At 58.4% G+C, this 15890-nt stretch overlaps 1 protein-coding gene across 1 annotated transcript; it reads left to right on the top strand.

The window, feature by feature from the left end:
• Nucleotides 1-3016: 3016 nt before the first annotated feature.
• BHLHE23 (basic helix-loop-helix family member e23) lies at nt 3017-9872 on the top strand. The gene is made up of 6 exons (XM_072799740.1): nt 3017-3133; nt 3309-3430; nt 5010-5094; nt 5927-6028; nt 6366-6504; nt 7949-9872. Exons 1-6 carry the CDS (start codon nt 3017-3019, stop codon nt 8620-8622), a joined length of 1239 nt encoding a protein of 412 aa, XP_072655841.1. The 3' UTR covers nt 8623-9872.
• Nucleotides 9873-15890: the final 6018 nt, after the last annotated feature.

Here is a 15890-nt window from a genome sequence, read left to right as displayed (position 1 = left end):
CTTGGACAGTATGGACATTTTAACAATATTAAAGTCCAATCTATGAGCACAGAGTATCTTTCCATTTATTTGTGTCTTTTTCATGTCTTTTCATCAATGTTACAGTTTTCAGAGTACAGGTGTGTCAGCTCCTTGGTTAAATTTATTCCTACATATTTCATTCTTTTTGATGCAATTTTATTTATTTTTTTTTGATGCAACTCTAAATGGGATTATTTTCTTAATCCCTCTTTCCAATGGTTTGTTGTTAGCCTATAAAACAACTGATTTTGAGGGTGCCTGGGTGGCTCAGTTGGTTAACTGTCTGATTCTTGGCTTCATCCGAGGTCATGATCTTAGAGTCACGATCTCAGGGTCGTGAGATCAAACCCCGAGGTGAGCTCCGTGCTCAGGAGGGAGTCTGCTCGAGATTCTCTCTCTCTCCTTCTGCCCCTCCCCAATTGTGTATTCTCTCTCTCTTTCTCTAAAATAAATAAATCTTTTTAGAAAATAAACACAAATGACTCTTGTGTATTAATTTCGTATCCTGCAACTTTGCTGAATTATTTTACTTCAGTTTTTCAGTGGCGTCTTTAGGATTTTCTATACAGAGAGTCCCCTACTTATGATGGTTTGGCGTACGATTATTTGACTTTGCAATGGTGTGAGGGTAATACACACTCAGTAGGAACCCTAGTTTGATTTTTGATCTTTCCCCCAGCTAACGCTACGCGGTCCGATCCTACCTTACGATGGTGGGCAGCTCCCAGGCAGCCTCGTGTCCAGGAAGGTCAGCAATCATTCTGCACTCAGCCAACTATTCTGTTTTTCACTTTCCACGCAGTATGCAGTAAATCAGATACTCAGCACTTTATTATAAAATAGGCTTTGAGTTGGATGATTCTGCAGAACCGTAGGCTCACGTCGTGTGCCGAGCACGTTTAGGTCAGCCAGGCTAAGATGGGATGTTTGGTAGGTGAAGGGTATTGAATGCATTTTTCTCCTCGTGATACTTTCAATTTACGACAGATTTATCAGGATGTGACACCATCATAAGTCACGGAAGGTCTCTAGGCAATATCGTGTCATCTTCTAGAGGCAGTTTTACTTATCCCTTTCCTTTTTTTTAAAAAAGATTTATTTACTTATTCATGAGAGACACAGAGAGAGAGAGAGGCAGAGACACAGGCAGAGGGAGAAGCAGGCTCCATGCAGGCACCTGCAGGACCCCGGGGTCACGTCCTGAGCCCAAGGCAGATGCTCAACCGCTGAGCCCCCCAGATGCCCTTACTTACCCCTTTCTGGTTTGAATGACTTTTATTTATTTTTCATCAGGGATATTGGCCTGTATTTTCTTCTCCTGTGGTGTCCTCACCTGGTATGCAGGTAGTGCTGGACTCATAAAATTAGTTTTGAAGCATTCCTTCCTCTTCTGTTTTTTGGAAGATTTTGAGAAGGGTCGGTGTTATTTTTTAAACATCTGATAGAATCTACCCGCGAAGCCATCTAGTCCTGGGCTTTTCTTTGTTGGGAGGTTCATAGTTAATGGAATCAACCTCCTTATAGTGATTTGTCTGGTCAGACTTTCTATGTCTTCATGACTCAGTCTTGGTAGGTTGTGTGTTCCTAGGAACTTACCCGTTCCTTCAGGCTGTGCAACCTGGTGTACAACTGCTCAAGCAGCCTCTCACGATCCTTTGTATTTCTGTGCCATCGGCTCAGCGAGGTCTGCGGCAATTTCATTCATAACTACCGACCGCTAACAGAAGAAACAGACAGACTTGCAGCCATGTAGACCTCTTGAATGATACAATCAGTGAATCTGACCAAATTAACTTATATAAAACACCACACGCCACAACTAAGGAATGATCATGCTTTCACCAAAAAAAAAAAAAAAACAAAAAAAAAAAAACAAAAAAAAAAACCTTACAAATTTTGCAAAAATCAGACATTTGGGGACTCCTCGGTGGCTCAGCGGTTTAGCACCAGCCTTCGGCTCAGGTCATGATCCCCGGGGGTCCTGGGATGGAGTCCCGCATCAGGCTCCCCGCTGGGAGCCTGCTTCTCCCTCTGCCTGTCTCTGCCTCTCTCTCTCTGTCTCATGAATAAATAAATAAGTCTTTAAAAAGAAAAAAGAGAAGAAAATAAGTAATCATGTTCATGTCATTAGGGAGCAAAGTTTTCAGAGCAATCCTAAGCCCCCAGCGGAATGGCTTTACGGGTGGTTGTCACCGTGTGACCTAGTCCAGGTACACAGTGAGACTGTCACAGCTCAGCAGCAACTAAACACAAAAAATAAGAACACGACGGATTTGAATGACACAATACATACCCTTGACTGAATTGAGGTAAACACAGGTTATATATCTATACGTATATACGATTCCAACTGGGTCCAATCAAATTCCCATCGTGTGTGTGAGCCGCCTTCGCTGACCACAATGTGCCAAAATAAGAAATCAGAAAGAAAGGGGAAACCAAAAAGGCATTCATGTAAGTGAATATTTCGCCCGAGGTTAAAAAAAAAACAAATCACAAAATTTAAAACTGCTTCCCGGGCAGCCCAGGTGGCTTAGGGGTTTAGCGCCACCTTCAGCCCAGGGCGTGATCCTGGAGACCTGGGATCGAGTCCTGCGTCGGCCCCCCTGCATGGAGCCTGCTTCTCCCTCTGCCTGTGTCTCTGCCCCTCTCTCTCCTCTCTGTGTATTCTCATGAATAAATAAAATCTTTAAATAAATCTTTTAAAAATTAAAAAAAAAAGACTGCTTCCCTAGGAAGAAATCAGTCACTGCTTCAAAGAAATTTGGAGGCTCTGTATCTAAACGTGAAGGGCGCAGATTGTGTTCTCAGAGGGACAACAACGAGCCCTGACTGAATGTCAGGAGTCTCCGGCCAAGCTCATTGATCCCAATAAAGCACAACAGAGGGGTTTCTTGTCCAAGCGGGGGGTAGGGGGTGGGATGTCAGGAAGGCTTCCTGGAGGAGGAGGTGCATTCAGTCCTATGGGATGGGCAGGGGTGTTGGAAGTGGGCCGATGTCTAAAGCCAAAGCACTGAAACTAGACCCATCCCAGGTCACACCTCCCCAGCCGTGGTACAGCAACCCCCGTGGGCGCTGGGGGGTGATGTTGGGTCGAGGCTTGCGGCAGGGGGTGGGCAGGTGCAAAAGGCCCCCAGGGCCCCTGAGCAGCAAGTGAGCGGCGCAGCTGGGCATTTTACGTGGAGAGAGATGAGCCAAGCCAGGAACGGAGAAGAGGGAGGACAGAAGGAAGGGCTCAGGCCAAGACCCTCCCCAGCTTCCTCACCGACTCCTCTGCTTACCCCCAGGTTGGCAGCTGGGCGGAGACAGGCTCGAGCCGATGCAAGCCGCACCTGCCCCCAAGACGCGTCCTGGTCGCCCGGACCCTCCGCCTGCGGGGACGGCGAGAGGGGGGCGACGGGGGTGCTTTGTGAACTGTCCGGTGCCGTAAAAATACACTAAGTGGTAGTTTTGTGAGTTTTCTCACAACACCCGGACCAGGAAGAGCTTCCCGTGAGCAGATCGGGACCAGACCCTCCACCCTCCCCAAGGACAGCGCAGGGACCCTGAGCAGAGGGGGGCAGACGCCCAGCCTCGCTGCGGTCACTGCAGCACCGACCCCGGGGCCCTGAGGCGCTTGGCAAGAGGTACATGGAGACGAGTGTCGCCCTAAAATGAGCTACCGGCACTCGGTGCATCAGCAGCGGCCGCAAACGCGGGGGTGGGGGGCAGAGTGCCACCTGCACCACCAGGCCTCCTCCCGTGTGCCCCGGGGACCCCGCCCCGAGGAGCCGCCCAGCCAACAGCAGGCGTGGCAAGCCCGTCACCTCCCGCGCCGGGGAAACAGCACAGGGAAGAATCACGGCCCGAAAGCAAGAAGGGACGCAGAAGATGCAGAGGATTGAAATAAGCCCCGTCAGGCACCTTTCAGGGAGCGTCTGTGTGCAAACCGCGTGGCCTCCGCGGCCTCCAGCTTCTTGCGTACGACAGGCTGCTCCTCAGCGATGCTTGACGAGACACAAAGCGCAGTGGGTGACAGAGTGACAACGAGTCCCCGCGCGAGGACACGGGAACGTTGGGTGGAGTCCTCAACCCCAGCCTGGGAATCGCCCAGAGCAGGTGTGCCTGCGGCACCTGTGGCCTGTCCGTCCTCCTCGTCCTGTCCCCACGCCCCTCGGGTTTGCCGGCGAGGAAGGGCGGCTCCCCCAAGGCCACTCGGCGCGACCTCTGTGGACCGCAGAACTGTCCTCCTCTCCCCCCACCCGGCCCCCCAGGCCTGCGCCCCAGGTGACTGCACCCCGCTGGCCCCCACCCCGAGACCCACCCGCTGGAGGGCTGGCATCTGGCTGGCCAGGCCAGACAGCTTGCTGCATGGGGGCGCCGCCTGCAGGGCCCGGCACTGGACCCCACGGCCAGCGGGGGCGGGGGCACCACTGGCTCAGAACGGCCTTGGGGCACAAACACGATCCCCTCCACCCAGGCGGGCACAGGCCCAGGGGCTGCGCAGCTCCCTGGCACCCCGCAGTCGGCGCTGGCGGCCTCAGCTTGCACTGCCCCTGCTCCCGCCCGGGGTGAAGGACCCGCAGCGGAGAGCAGGCCGCCTGCCCTGAACACCGGGGGCAGCGTCGGGCCCCAGGACGGCGAATTCGGTGAGCGCCACGACCGCCCTCTCCACTCCATGCAGCCAGGGAACCAGCCTGTGGCGCCCCACCGGGAGCCCCGCACCCCACCGGGAGCCCCGCGGCCGGCCCAGGGCGCCCCTTGCAGCAGGCCCCAGCTCCCCAGCAGCCCACCCGCAGGCGGAGCGCAGCCTCCCGGGCGGCCAGCAGGTGGCGGCCGCTGACCAAAAACCAGCCTGTGTCTGCGCTTTGCGGGATCCGGGGCTGTTCCCTCCGAGGAGGGGCCTCCCCAAGGCTGCCTCCCGCCCGCACCCACACGTGGGCCCACCCGGCCTCCAGTCCTCCTGGGAGCCGCTGAGGGGCCTTGGCCTGAGCTTTCCGCCTCCCCAGCGCCCGCCCGGCCCACGACCGCGGCCGCAGCTGCAACAGACGCAGGCGCGACCTTAATCTCCGCGGCGATGCCACCTGCGACCGTGTCTGGGACGCTGGGTTCAGTTCTCAGGGTTCAATCTTTTACTTTTTAAAGCTTGTGTCGTAATCACCCGGTGCTCACCCCGGTGCGCGCCTCACCCCATCGCCTGCTGCCCCCCTCCCCCCCGGGCCAGCAGTGCACCCCAGAGCTAGGCGGCTGTTTCTTGGTTTGCCTCCCCCCTTTCCTTGCTTGTGTCTACAGGTCCACTGGGCGGTGATCATACGGCTTTTGTCCTTCTCTGACTTATTTCACTTAGCCTAATGCTCCCTAGGTCACCCCCGGGGTGGCAGATGTAAGACTTCACTCCTCTTGGGGCTGAGGGGCTCCCCATCACACGCATACATCCAGGCCAGGTTCTGGAAGCCCACCTCGCCCCCCTGTGCTTAGTTTCCTGTTCTACCGACATGCCCCACGCTGGGCACCATCCCCCCAATCCCACAGCCTCCACCCTGAGTCCCCCGGCAGGACACCATCCGATGCTCCCATGGCCTCAGGGTGTCTGTGGAGTTGGCCCAGCTCTCTCCGCGTCCCCTGTCACCCCCTGGCTGCTCTGCTAGGCCTGGGGGGCCCCCAGGGGGAAGTGCCCCCCGAGCCCCGAGACCACAGTGTTCTGTTGAGCACGCTGCCCTGAGCACGTTCAGTGACCGGTGCTACCCTTTGACCTGAGTTCAAACTCCCTGGCATGGCCGGTGCCCCGACCCTGGAGTCCCTGTCCCCACGCTGGCCCCTGCGGCTGTCCTCCAGCATGCTGTGCCCCTTCTGACGGCCTATATGCCCCCCGGCCCAGCCCCTAACCCTTCAGACCATAAACGCCATGGCCTCCTGTCCACACCAGGCTGTCCCCAGTGCCCGCCTGTGCCTGGCCTCAGCCCAGACCCTTCTCCTCCTTGCCAACCCTTGCCACCCACGTTTGTTCTGGGCCCGGACGCACTGGTGGGTGAGCCCTGCCCTCCTGAATGCACAGCCAGGGCAAACACGGGGCCCCAGCGCAGGCAGAGGCGTTAGCCGGCATGCAGGTCCTCTCCACTCCTCGCAGGGCCCGGAGCAAGGGGGCTCTGAGGTTCTCGGTGACTACTTACCTCTATGTGGCCTCAAATACCTGCACACAGCATAGGAGCCCCTGAGAGCCAGGATCCTAGGCATTGCTGGATTTCCAGAACCTTCCAGAGAGCAAATGGCTCTAGGCCATTCGCTCCACAAAAGCACACAGCACCTGCTCACCCTCCCTGAGCACCCAACAAAACATGGACCATCTCTGTTCTCTCGCTCTGAAGGAACCGGACGGCACAGATGTGAAGCCACTTCGCCAAGGTCTCGTGCTGGAGGCCAGGGTGAGCCCCGTCTCTGGACCGAGTGGCCAGCCAGCATCCTCAGTGGCTCCCAGGCCTCCAGGCAGCCCCTCACCTGGCGGAAGGTCTGGGGTCCCGGCCTTCACCCCAGCAGCACCTCTGGGGTCTCCAGGAGAAACTCTGGAAGCCACTGTGCACTCACGGCTTGTGTAGCGTTCAGTCCAAGAACACGGGGAACAGTTAGCCAGTGACGCTCCCGGGGCCGTTCCCCCGGTGAACGCTCCAAACGGGGACTTGGGCGGGGAGCACGAAGCCCTCCCCTGTTCTTCAACCGTGTCAGAAACTCCAGGGTCACTCCACCCCTCTCAAGCCCTCACACGCGGCTGGCAGTAATCCCCAACCCCTTCCCTCGGCCCCTGGAACACTTCCCACTGGACGGCCGCCTCGCACTGGGGAAGCTGCGCCCAGGGATCGGCACGGCCCCCGCCCCATTGCAGGCTGCTGGGAGACCTGCAGATTCCCACACCAGGCACCTCGGCCGCCATCCCCACAGGTGCTGGTCTAACACCCACCTGGGGAGGCCACCGCGATGTCCCTGGTGCGTGTGTGTGGAGGGGGGACACAGGTCAGACTAATGACCCCCCCTGCCCCTGGTCTCTCACTGGCCATCCTCCCACACCCCACCATGGAGGCCATGCCCTGGTGAGGACAAAACCAGAAGATTCCCTCCTTACATGAAACACCGGGACACTGGAACCAGAGGTTTGTTCTAACAGAGAACCACACTCCAGTCCCCGCCTTACACACTAGGACTTGCGGGAGCTGGAAACACCCTCAGGACGCAGGTCTCCTGGGAGAGCGCAGTGGGGACTGGAAGCCCAGAGAGATCCTCGCTGGCGCCTCCAGGCCTGGAGCCACAGGGCTGGTGGCCAGAGCCAGCAGCTGGCAGCCTCGTGGGGCTTCGGCGGAGAGGGCACCCACCTGGGGCTGCACACGGAGACCCCCACCCCGCAGGGGCCCCAGGCAGGTGCGAGTGCTCCGGGGAGCGAGGCGGGTGTCTCAGGTTGTGCTGCGTGCTCTGCTCCAGCCCCGTGCGGGGCGGGCTCCTGGCGGAGGGACGGAGGGACGGAGGGACAAACACGAGACGGACTGGGCAGGTGCCCTGGTGAGGTCGGGCGCTCTGCGGTGGCAACCCGGGGCGTGGGGGAGCAGGGGAAGCGGGCGCCACCCAGACGGCCAGCGCCCTCCACCCCACGGCCTCCCCACCTCCCCACCCTGGCCGTCGGTCTGTCCCCCGGCGCGGCCCGGGCTCCAGAAGAGGCCGTCACCAGGTCCCTTCTGATTGGATGGCCGCCGAGTCCCCGCGGGCGCCCCCCGCTCCTTAAAACTGCGGCGGAGCGAGTGGGAGCCGGAGCCCGGCCGGCCCTGCACGCGCAGCGAGGGTGGGGGGCGGAGGGCGCGGGGGGCGCGGGGCGCGGGGGGCGCGGGGGGCGGAGGGCGCGCGGAGGCGCCGGGGAGGGCCTCGCGGAGAGGCTCGGAGGGGCGGCCAGGCCGGGCGCGGGCGGGAGGCGCCATGGCAGAGCTCAAGGCGCTGTCGGGGGACGCGTACCTGGCGCTGGGCCGCGGCTACGCGGTGGCGACGGGCGGCCTGGCCTACGGGGCGGCGCGGGGGCCCGAGGGCGGCCCGGGCGGCGAGCTCCCCGCGGGCGCGGCGCCCCAGGGCGCGGCCGAGAGCAGCGGCGAGCAGAGCGGCGACGACGACGACGCCTTCGAGCGGCGGCGGCGGCGGCGGCGGCGGGGCGCGGGGGGCGCGGGCGGCGCGGGGGGCGCGGGGGAGGCGCGGCGGCGGCCCCGGGAGCAGCGCTCGCTGCGGCTGAGCATCAACGCGCGCGAGCGGCGGCGGATGCACGACCTGAACGACGCGCTGGACGGGCTGCGGGCCGTCATCCCCTACGCGCACAGCCCGTCGGTGCGCAAGCTCTCCAAGATCGCCACGCTGCTGCTCGCCAAGAACTACATCCTCATGCAGGCGCAGGCCCTGGACGAGATGCGGCGCCTCGTGGCTTACCTGAACCAGGGCCAGGGCCTGGCGGCGCCGGTGGCCGCTGCGCCCCTGCCGCCCTTCGGCCAGGCCGCCGTGTACCCCTTCTCGGCGGGCGCCCCGCTGCCCTGCCCCGACAAGTGCACCGCCTTCTCCGGGACGCCCTCCGCGCTTTGCAAACACTGTAACGAGAAGCCCTGAGGGCCCGGCCGCCCCCTCCCGCTCGCGTCCTGCATTTCACCTGCCCCCCGCCCCGGACCGGACCGGACCGCGCCGCCCCGCCCCGACTCCGCCGCGCGCGCCGGGAGAGGCCCCGGACCTGGGGCCCAGGGCGCCCCGCCGCGCAAACCACGTCTGGGCACCGGATGGAGCCGCCGAGCCCGCAGCGCATCCCCGGGCAACCTCCCCACGTCCCGCGTCAAGCCGGGGTCGGGACAGGCTGACAAGCCCTGCTTGTCCGAGCACCGTCCCTCACGCTGAAAAAGAGAACCAGGACTAGGGCGGGAGCCGGTCCGCTGCGACCCGGGCGGTGGCCTCGCGGGGCTGTCGCCGGGCCAGGGACAGAGCGGCTTGCCCGGCTCGGCGGCTCCGGGCCCTCGCGGGGGGCGCGTCCTCCGCCCGCTCTCGGCTCTCGCTCTCCGCTCTCCGCTCTCACCAAACTGCGGGCCGCTCCTGGTGGCTGTTTTCCCGCTGCCTGGACCCCACACCCCAGACCCGGACCCCGGCCTCCGAGGCGCCAGGACCTCAGCGCCCCTGCAGCTGAGCACCCGATGCGCCCCGACCCGGGCTGCAACTGTCCCGCACAGAGGAGCTGGACTGCGGCGGGCACCGGTGACCCTGGGCAGTAGCTTTGGGGCTCTTTGAAGTCAGTGTGTTCTGTTGTTTTGTTGTCTGCCCAGCGGCCTGAACGAACCTCTAGAGGTGAGTGGACGCCATCCCTAGCTGCCTCCGGGTCTGCAGAATCTGTCCCCTAAAGAATCCCTGGACTCCCCGGCCACCACCTCTCCCGCCGGGAAGTCCCTGCGGGGTGTGGCCCTCGTGGAGTTGGAAGGAGACCCGCCTCGCGCCCTCCGCTTCCAGGCTGCTGTCTGGAGGAGGGTCCTCGCTGCCCAGGGCCCCACTTGGCCTGCAGTGTCCCGGAAGGGCCCCATCTACCCCGGTGACCTCCACACCAACCCCAGCGCGTTTCCAGGGGAGACGGCCAGGCCACGGGTGAGTAGCCGGTGGGAGGAGCTGCTTCCTGACCCCCGGAAAGGTGATGGGTTTGTCTCTTGGTGTCCCGGGCTGTCTCTTTGATGTGGGTGCACAGCGCAGATCTCTGCCACCATAGGCGTCCCCGCACTCTGCGCCGCCGGCTGGCCACCCTGGGGACCAGGCTGTCCGCGCCCATTTGCACCCCAGCCGCACTGCTGCAATATCCAGCTTTATTAACCCAATTTCCTCGGCTGTCGTTAACGCTATGCTAATGAGGAGAGGACCTCCGCCCTACAAAGCGGCCTGTCTAAAGCATTTAACTTTAATTAATACATTTCAAAAGGCCCTTTTGTATTTGCAAAATGAAGTGTGTGATTAAGTCTTATTCATAAAGACATATGCTTAATACTGGTTTTTGCTAATTTCCATATTTATTTCTTCACTGTCCTTTTCTCCCAAACGCACTACTTTATCAGTTTTGCACATTCACAAAGCTGAGCGCCAGAAGCTATGCCTCGAATCCCTTTCAGGTAACGGAAGGCAGGACAACTGGCAATTCCAACTTCATTTACTGCCAGGGTCATTTCAAAGTGATCCTAAATCAACTTTATAAATTACTTGTCATAATCTGAAACAGAGTTGCTTATTCTGGTTGAAACCAGCTGTGTTTAGTACATCGTTTCTATTCAGCGTGAAGTTATGATTTCAAGTTATTTTTTAAAATAATAGGATTAAATTTTAATATTAAATTAAATATGTTCATTTGTGACTGAATTCAGTTTCAATTTTCAGATAATTGTGTTAACTTGGACCACATGCTTTTTTTTTTTTAACTCATGAGAAACAGAGAGAGAGAGGCAGAGACAGAAGCAGGCTCCCCATGGGGAGCCCGATATGGGACTCTATCCCAGGACCCCGGCATCACGACCTGAGCCAAGGGCAGGCGCCCAAACACTGAGCCCCCCAGGCGCCCCTGAACCACATGGTTCTAAATCATGGGGTCTAGAGTCTCTGAGGTGCAGACAGCCGATATGTATGCAGCCACTCAGCAAATATATGAGATACTAACAAAAAGGTAAAGGAAAAAAATCTCTCTGCCCCCTCTTGGATGAAAAACCACAAATTTTTGTAATTTTTTTTTATAGATTTTATTCATTTATTTGAGAGAGAGAATGAGGGAGAGAGAGAAAGCATAAGCAGAGAGGTGGGGGGCATAGGGAGAGGGAGCGGTGAACTCCCTGATAAGCAGAGAGTCGGTCATGGGCTCGATCCTGGGGCTCCGGGATCATGACCTGAGCCAAAGACAGACACTTAAAAGACTGAGCCATCCAGGCACCCCGAAAAACCACAATTTTTTTAAAAAAGGACCACGTAACTAATCATAAGTTCTCCCAAAAAATTACATTAAATGGTTTTTTTTTTTTTTTTTTTCTGTAGTTGCGCAGCCATGTATCTGCATGATCTACTGTTCTCCAAAACATCAGCCTGCCTTTCACGGGGGTGGAGTGGAGTCTTTTTTCAACCTGAAATTAGGCTGACTTTTCAACAAGCCTAAGGTCGCAATCTGTTCTATCAAATACGAGTCACTTGGCCTCCCCATTCTAAGAACCCCCAGCACAAGTACAGAGACGCAGTCTGCCCGTTAGCAAGCCCACCCCTCTCTGGAAACGTCGGACAACAGGGTTCTGGGCATCTAACCGGCGGCACTCCTCGTGCATCTCACCCCCGGAGCCGGCACTTCTCCAGCCCTGGGGAGGAGGGAGGTGGGAAAGAGCCTTGCTTATAAGTGGCCTTTGAAACAGCCTTTTTCCTAGATGCTCGTTTTTTTTAGATCCACCTTAGGGTAAGGAAAGATGACTTGCTGGGACATCTGGATGTGGCTGGGGGAATGTCCCTTTAAACCCTGGTTGTCCCACACAGACCGGGCCACCCATGAAATTGTAGCTTTTCTAGTGGCTACGTAAAAAGAGTAAATAGATGAAATCAATTTTAATGACTCTTATTTATCCCAATGTATGCAAAATATTATCTTTTCAACACATAATCATTATTTTTAAATTACTGGGGGGATAGTTCACATTCCTTTTTTTTTAACTAACTCTTCAAAATCCAGTGTGTCTTGTACTCAGAGCCTTTCTCAATTCAGACCAGCCCTGTTTCAAGTGTCAGTGGCCACACATGGCCCGTGACCGCCACGGTGGACACTGCAGCTCTAGGCTGTCCTGTCGCAAAGCATGTGAGGTGCCTTTGTTTCCTTCACCTTCATGATAAACAGGAAACGCCCACTGGTTCAAGGAGTAAATTCTAGAGCCAGACACACAGGAAATGCCCCATCCTGGTTACTCTTTGGAGCCCGGTTCACCAAGTCTAGCTGAGGCCAGGGCAGGTGGCCAGAAAAGCCAATGTCCATTTTCTACCATGAAATGGCGGTAGTACATCTACAGAGTCACCAGGTCCAATGCCGCCCAGCCCCGCACTGGCCACCCACGCCCACACCGGGGGAACCAGCAGCGTGGTGACACTGCCACGGGGGCTTGGCTTGAAGCCAACCCTGCCTTCTTCCCCGGTTAACCACACAGCTGGGGGCTCAGCCACGCTGGCCGCTGCTCGTTGAGACCAAGGCTCACTCAAACTCAGGTTATGAGCCTGGGGAGCCCAGCTCGTGGGGGCTTAGAGCAGGTTTCCCTGAACCCAGGGGCTCCCCAGGGGTCCCTTGCTGCGGGCTGGAGAGGCAGGTTGCCTGGCTGAGGTCCTGCACCCTGTCTGTGTTCATGGATTGGTGCATTGGTGGCCGGTGCAGGTCCCGGCACGCCCGCGCTCCCCATGGCACCCCCAGCTTGCCAAGTCGAAAGAGGAGGCACACAGATTGGAAAACCAAAGTGGGCGTTCCTTAAGGTTAAGCTAATGAGGGATCCCTGGGTGGCACAGCGGTTTGGTGCCTGCCTTTGGCCTGGGGCGCGATCCTGGAGACCCGGGATCGAGTCCCACGTCGGGCTCCTGGTGCATGGAGCCTGCTTCTCCCTCTGCCTGTGTCCCTGCCTCTCTCTCTCTCTCTCTGTGACTATCATAAATAAAAAAAAAAGGTTAAGCTAATGATTGAGCATCCCAGGACAGACACAGCCTCCTCTTCCCTCCTTTCTTTAACGTGACCAACGACAGACATGTGTCTCTCTCTCCTTTGGGTATTTCCAGGGGAACGTGTCTACCGACTTGGTAAGACACCACGGTGCCCGGGTATCTGACGCCCGAAGACCTTTGTTTTCCTCCAGTTAGGAAATTCACTCGCCTAAAACGGCATCCCTGGTTTTCAGTAATAGGCAGCGGCACCCGAACTCCATCCTGACCTAGCTCTGCCCCCAGGGACCGGAGCATGGACGTGCCAGGGTGTCCAGCCCGCAGGAGTTCGTCCACAGACCCTCATGGACGAGACGCACCGGCTCCTGACTGTTTGGTTTTGTTGGTTGCGTCCCAGGGTTGGGATTTTCTCTTCCTTCGTGCGGACGTGAGGAGAATCCTCGGGACGAAGCTACTGAGCGCCCCGGTGCAGACACCTGCTTTGCCAAATATGCGTGTCTATTTCCCTTGCAGGTTGGGACATGAAAGGAAGAGGCACCTCCTCATAAGGGACAAATACGGTTTTCCTAAAGGATGTGTGAATCGCACCGACGGTCCTTGCCTTGCCTCGCCCTTGGCCGTCTGCGGGAAGTCTGATTAGAACGACCAAGCGGCGGAGGCTTCGGAGCCCCGGTTAATCCAGCAGAGAGTGATTACAGCAATTTTATCATGTGAATTCGCCTGTGATATGTCTTTAGTCTATAATCGCTCTTGGCATCCCATTTTAGGGGATGGAAATAGAGGGATTTACAATGTATTAAATCATTTCTCCAACAATTAATTACCTTTTTGGATCATAACCCTGGACGTTATGCTCCATACCCCAACAAAAGTCAGTTCCATAAAATTAGAAAATTAATACACATTTGCAAATCTGATTGCGAAGGAGCAAAACCCACATTACCAGAAATGCAAAAGGGCTCAAAGAGTTAGCAAAATTTCCTTGGTGCCCTTGTTTTCCCTGTTTTACAAAATGATTTATGCTGGTTTTCCCCAGTCTGAAGTACCCGAGGCATATGTATTGATACAAATGTATAAAAGCTGTTTTTAAGTGAGGCCCTCTGAGGAGGACGACGCCAGATTATTTGGAGAGGTAGCGCGGAGGGGTAGCCCTTGGAAGATGCCCGCGTGGAAGGGGGTCTCTGAGTAAACTGAGGCTTCTGCTCCACGAGCGCCCCTTGGGGTCTCTGGGCTGTTGCCGGTCAGGCTGCAGAGGATCTCTGGGCCCCAGCGGCGGCTGCCGTCTGCACCCCCAGGAGACTCAGCCGTCGGAACACAAAGCAGAGCTGTGCATGGGCTGGGCCCGTGGCCTTTGTCCCCCGTGACGCTCAGACCCCCCTGGGTGCCCGCCCCACTGACCGCCAGCCTGATGGGGGTCGGCGATGCCACCTGGGACAGGAGCAGGATCCTAGGGGGTTTCTCAGGAGCGGCTCGCCAGCGCGTCAGTCGCGGAGAGCCTTCCCGGCCGGCCTGGTCTTGCCTCCAAGCCCACTTTGTCTGAAGCCATGAGGCCGCCGTCAGCCGCTCTCGCGGGGGCCCTGATTCAGCCTGACAGGAGCCCCACCTCGGAGCGCCGTGCGGACCGCGCGTGCTGCGCTAATGAGGCCACAGCCAGTCTGGGAATTGGCCACAAACCCAGACCCCGATGGGACCTGCGCGCTCTCTGATGGCCACGAGGCATGTGACAGGACGCATTTCACTCCGCGGCCTGGCCCCCCGGCCTCGAGCTGTGTGTCCACGGCCCTCCCCGCGCCTCTCTGCTTTTTAACCACCGAGGCCCTGAAGTCACAAAATCCCTGGAAGAGTCTCTAAGTCTCATGCACGGCGACAGAGCTCCTTTCACAGCTGAGGCCGAGTCCAGGATCCGTCCCGCCGCGTGGGCCCGGGGCTCCCGGAGCCAGCTCCATGTGGCAGCCCGGCCGCGGCCCAGGCAAGCTGCTGAGGGCGCAGCTCGTCCCTCGGGGGCCGCGTGACGGAGAGTCAGAGACCCCACACGTGGGAGTCAGTCGATGCCAGCGGGACCACGGCACCCAGGCTGCTGGCGGGAGAAACATCTGAGCCAGATGACTTAGGTAGAAAGGGCTTTGTCCCTCCGAGCACATCACTAGCCAACCCCACCAGGCTGGGCCACCCCGATGCCGGCGGCCTTCGCACCCTCAGGTGACCCAGAGATCTCTGCAGGCGGCACCTGCATCTCTGACACCACAGACCACTGCGAAGATGTTTATTTTATATTCGGGAATCTGGGTTTCCAGAATAAACCAGAAGCCTTTTCGCTACAAATAACTGCTGTCCGTCCACACTGGGGTCTCCCGGCGGGCTGTGGGGTCGGCAAGGACATTCAAGAAGAGCTCCTGCAGAGCTTCCGGCCCGCTCCTCGGCCTTATGATATCGGGGTACCAGACGGGGTGAGAGCTTTGCCCCAGGATGTCCACGGGCTGCTTCCAGAAAGGCCTGGGTCTGGGGAACAGAACAGGCCCCCGGCTCCCTGCGCAGCATACACATCCTAGCCCATTCTGTCTGTCCGTCCGTCTGTGTGTCTCTCACTCATTCTCTCCTGCAGCTGCTTTTGGAAAATCAAAGAGCCTACAACTCTTTCCCTCCCTCTGGGCGGCCCTGTTCCCCTAGAGCACACACGTTCCTTAAAATATTCCAAATGTATTCCGCTGTCTCAGGACCCGGGTCACAGCCTCGGGCGGTGCTGGCCGCATCTGGCTCAGGCAAAGGCCGCGGGGCTGGAGGGTGCAGGCGGATGCGGGGTTAGAGGTGGCGGGCCGTCACCCGTCACCCGGGGTGAGGACAGGCGGGGGCCTCCGTTATCCCCTGCGGGGACTGTCTCCTGAGCTCACAGGCGTGTGTCACGCTATGGACACTCCCATCTCCCATGCAGGTCCCCGGGTCCCCGGTTGCAGCCGGAACACAGACGCCCACACAGCCTTGGGCCCCCACCCACGGCCCATTTCTCCCGACGCCCCCCGTCACCCTCAACTCCCTGCCTTTCCATAGACCGCCTGGCCTTGAATGTGAGATTAGCAGGGTGCCCTCTTGCCTGCTTGTTGGGACTGGGGGTGTCCCAAGACACAGGCTTTCCATTTTAAACCCTGGAGGGGCACCTGGGGGGCTCAGCGGTTGAGCGTCTGCCTTCGGCCCAGGGCGTGACC

This window comes from Canis lupus, chromosome 26 (genome assembly GCF_048164855.1).
Source record: "Canis lupus baileyi chromosome 26, mCanLup2.hap1, whole genome shotgun sequence".
In the NCBI taxonomy this organism is placed as follows: domain Eukaryota; kingdom Metazoa; phylum Chordata; class Mammalia; order Carnivora; family Canidae; genus Canis; species Canis lupus.
This window is presented reverse-complemented; position numbering and strand designations above follow the sequence as displayed.